Here is a 4032-nt window from a genome sequence, read left to right as displayed (position 1 = left end):
CTGCTGTAGCAAGTATCGCAGCCTGTGCGTGTGTGTGCGAATTCTGGAGGTACTTAAATACCAGGGCTTATTGTCTCCAGGTCTGGAGGCTGGAATCTGAGGTCCAGGCGTGGGCAGGGCCGGTGTGTGGATGGAGGCTGGAATCGGAGGCCCAGGTGTGGGCAGGGGCGGCGCGTGGACAGAAGCTGGAATCGGAGGCCGAGGCATGGGCAGGGCTGGTGTGTGGACAGAAGCTGGAATCGGAGGCCGAGGCGCGGGCAGGGCCGGCGTGTGGACCGAGGCTGGAATCGGAGGCCGAGGCGCGGGCAGGGCCGGCGTGTGGACGCCGTCTGCTCGCTGTGTCTTCATGTGGGTTTCCCTCTGTTGTGTGTCTGTCTCCTCATCTCCCCTTCTTATAAGGTCAGCAGTCCTACGGGATTAGGACCCATCCCAGTGACCTTATTTTAACTTAGTTGCCTCTTGAAAGACCCAGTTTCCAAATACAGTCACATTTGAGGTCCTGGGGTTAGGCTCTCAAAATATAAATTTTGGGGGATGCACCTTAGCCCACAAGTTTCTTCTCCAGGTCTGTGGTCAACCTCCGAGGCCTTAGGCCCCAGTCAGAGGTGGTTTTCCCTGAGGACGTGAAGCCTTTCCAGGTTCCCCAGAGGAGGTCCTGTTTGGCCTGGAGCTATGGGTGCTGTGCCCTCGGCCCCTATGTGGTCAGCAGCGTCCTCGTTGCAGGACCCGTGGGGCACGGGAGATGGTGACAGGGACAGACAGCGGACACGTGGCATGTTAACATACACGACGCCGTCTGTGCCCAGGTGACCTGAAGGGAATAGTGAGTACGTGCCATCGGGTGCGGGTTTTATAGAAACCACGACGATGGTTTTCAAAGGATAGTAATTCTGGAAGCACCTTTCTATGATGGTCCTGGGGCTGGAGGTTTGCGGAGGTTTGCTGGGCCCAGGAGGCAGCTCTTGGCAGCTGTTGTTGTTTTGATTTGCTGTGATCCAGCCCGTTTCTGGGTGCAGCCTGACCTGGGTGAGAAAATGTTGGGAAGGTGGGCTCCTTTCTCAGGGTTCGCTGGGCCAGCCAGACCCTCCCTGGGCACTTGCCAACCGGCCTGCAGGATGCTGCTGGGTCCAGGTCGTCCAAGACCAACTCTCCCTTTGCCTTGAGTCAGGATCTGATATCAAAAGGAGGTGCGTGGTTGTGGTGGTGGCTGATGACTGGTCGCACGTGCAGGCCATGCCCCATCTGACCACACCCTCCTGTGGCCACGCCCCTCCTCTGACCACACCTACTATGGCCACGCCCCTCCACGGACTACACCCTCCACTGGTCACACCCCTCCTCTCACCACACCCTCCGCTGGCCACGCCCATCCTCTGGCCACGCCTTTCCTACTGTGGTTCATGAGATGCTCTCTCTTCCCATATGCCCTAGATCTAAAGTCCAGAACTATGATTTGAGGCTGGAGTTTGGGTCCTAGAAGTTCGGGGGGCTGTGATGTCCTTGTCGTGGTTTTATGACATCCTCCTTCCTCCCCAGTGCTGATTGCCAGCGGGCAGGCAGGTGCCTCAAGGATTGTTAGCATGTGAGGGCTTGTCCCAGGTGCCCTGACAGGCTGTGATTTTGGAATCACTTCTGAAGAGAGGCGTTTTCTAGGTGGCTGATAGCAGGACATCATGAGCCTCCATGAGAGTCCTCCCATGTATGGTCACCTTCTGTCCATCACCCAGGCCTTGGTCCAGTGCTCGTCAGTTCATGCTAATTGGGTGCAGAAGAGGTACCATGCCAGCTTCTGAAAGCCTGTTTCTCTTTTACTTTTTTTGGCTGTGTCACACGGCATGTGGGATCTTAGTTCCCTGACCAGGGATTGAACCCGTGACCCCTGCAGTGGAAGCCTGGAGTCCTAACAACTGGACCACCAGGGAAGTCCCTGTTTTTGTTTTAATAAGATGCTTTTGAGGTTAAAAACATAGCAGGCATTCATTATAGATAGTAGCAAGAAATAGAAAAACCCACCCAACTGTCCACCTTCCAAGAATAGTAGCAAGAAATAGAAAAACCCACCCAACTGTCCACCTTCCAAGAAATCATTTCACGGAAATCATTTCAAGGTTTGTTATTTCTTAATAATGACGTGATATATGAATTCATTCTTCTTGTAATAATTTAACATAACGGATAATGCTGAAGTCTCTTTTGGCCAATATATCAGTCTGGGTTCAGGCAGGAGACAGAAATCACGTAGAAATTTAACATCGAAAAGTATTAACTGTGATAAGAGAGTCACTGTAACATATGGGGAAGCTCTGTGGTCCCCGAGGGTGGAGGAAGATGCCTGGGGAAGAACAGACCTGGGAGGGGACCCCTTCCCCAAGGCCAGGGTCTGGACACCTTTGGAGAAGTTGTGGTCCAGACCGCAGGGGGACAGAGATGTTTGCTGGTTTACCTGGGCTGGAGCTGGTCTGTGGTCACTGGGCAAGCAGCATGCCACCGTCTAGGGTGCAGCAGGCGCAGGCCATGAGCAGAGCATGTGGTGTATAGAGGGAATTGGGCACCGGGGCCAGCTGGCAGCCTCTGGGCACCAGTACCCACGTGGAAGATGTTCTTACGGGGTCAGGCTGTGCTGCAGGTCACCAGGGAACCGTGCGTCTGAGTGTGGGGCTGGGTCAGAGCTCCACAGGTGTCTTTCCCTGACTTGAGGTGTGGTTAGTGTGACAGAGGAGCCAAGTGTTCAGTTTGATCAAATTTAAATTTGAATCAAGTGGCCACGGCCAGCGAGTAGCTGCCGTGTGGGATGGTCCATCTCGTGCTGCAGTGACCGCTCTGCACCTCTGTCCTGGTGCACAGGCGGGGGCCTCTCTGAGGGGAGGCAGGTTGGTGTGGGTCTCTGGGGGCAGGGGGGCAGGTTGGCGTGTGTCTCTGGTGGGGGGAGCAGGGTGGCATGGGAGTGCAGGGTCTCACAGGCATCTTCATGGTGTATTTGTTGCCCAGCTGCCCTCCTCTGATCAGGCTCCACTCCAGCCTGGTGACGGTGTGTGAGTTACCTCCATTCTGTGCTAAGTTTTCATAGTTATTAGCAACTAATTTATATGTATATTTTCACGTGACACTTGGCATATGTTTAAGACGACTGAATGCTTGTCCGTCTCGGGCTGCTTGCAGCATCAGCGCCCTTCTGGGTTATTTCCATGCCTCTCGGTGTTAGACGATTGTGACGATCATCTTTGTGCATAAAACTGACACCGTTTGAGAGGTGTTCCTGAGGCTGGAGAGTCTGGGTTGGGAGGCAGGGTGGGACGACTGAGTCCCAGGAGGAGGGGGTTGGGCATCTCGGTCCCCCGTGGCCGAGGCCAGCTCCATCGTGTTTCTGAGTGTGCGTGTCCCCCCAGCACCCGCCGCGGCCCGAGTACCAGTCTCCGTTTCTGCGGAGCACCCAGTTCCTCTTTGGCCACCACTACTTTGACTACCTGGGCAACCTCATGGCCCTCGGAAACCTCGTGACCATCTGCGTGAGTGCGGGTCTGCCCTGGCGTCGCTGCCCGCCGGCGGTCTCACCGGCCCCGGGCTGAGCCGCCGATCGCTTTGGCTCTGCAGGTATTCCTGGTGTTGGACGCGCACGTGCTGCCCAAGGACCGCGACGACTTCGTGCTGGGGGTGAGCTCTGCAGCCACGGGCTGTCATCCAGAGTGATAGGGCATGAGGGGGCAGAGGGCACAGCCTCCCCACCTCAGGCCCGGGTCCCCGGGAGGCAGGGCCATCCTGGTGCTTCACCGCGGAGTCTGTGGAGTAGGGAGACGTAGGGCGTGGGTTCGATGGCCTGTCTGATGGCTGGGGAGCCTGGATTGGGGGGTACAGGTGTGCCAGTTGTGGTTGAAGCTGTGCCTGGGGTACAGGTCCCCCGAGGAGAGGATGTGGACCAAGAAGGGGGTGCTGAGATGCCTGCGTTTGGAGGTAGGGGGCTCAGGAAGAGCCGCCTAGAAGGGTGTGAGGAGCAGCAGAGAAGTGGGAGGGGAGGCTCACGTGGCCGCAGCGTGG

General features: G+C 56.5%; 1 protein-coding gene across 1 annotated transcript in view; it reads left to right on the top strand.

The window, feature by feature from the left end:
* TPCN2 (two pore segment channel 2) overlaps positions 1–4032 on the top strand; it is a 32053-nt gene that overhangs the window by 17360 nt on the left and 10661 nt on the right. The window contains exons 14-15 of the mRNA XM_010837651.1: positions 3387–3506; positions 3592–3651. Of these exons, the coding sequence (XP_010835953.1) occupies positions 3387–3506; positions 3592–3651 (180 nt within the window). The remainder of the gene's footprint in view (positions 1–3386; positions 3507–3591; positions 3652–4032) is intronic.

This window comes from Bison bison, unplaced genomic scaffold (assembly GCF_000754665.1).
Source record: "Bison bison bison isolate TAMUID 2011002044 unplaced genomic scaffold, Bison_UMD1.0 scf7180017864080, whole genome shotgun sequence".
NCBI lineage: Eukaryota > Metazoa > Chordata > Mammalia > Artiodactyla > Bovidae > Bison > Bison bison.
Note: the sequence above shows the minus strand (reverse complement) of the source record. Positions and strands in the feature narration are given on the sequence as shown.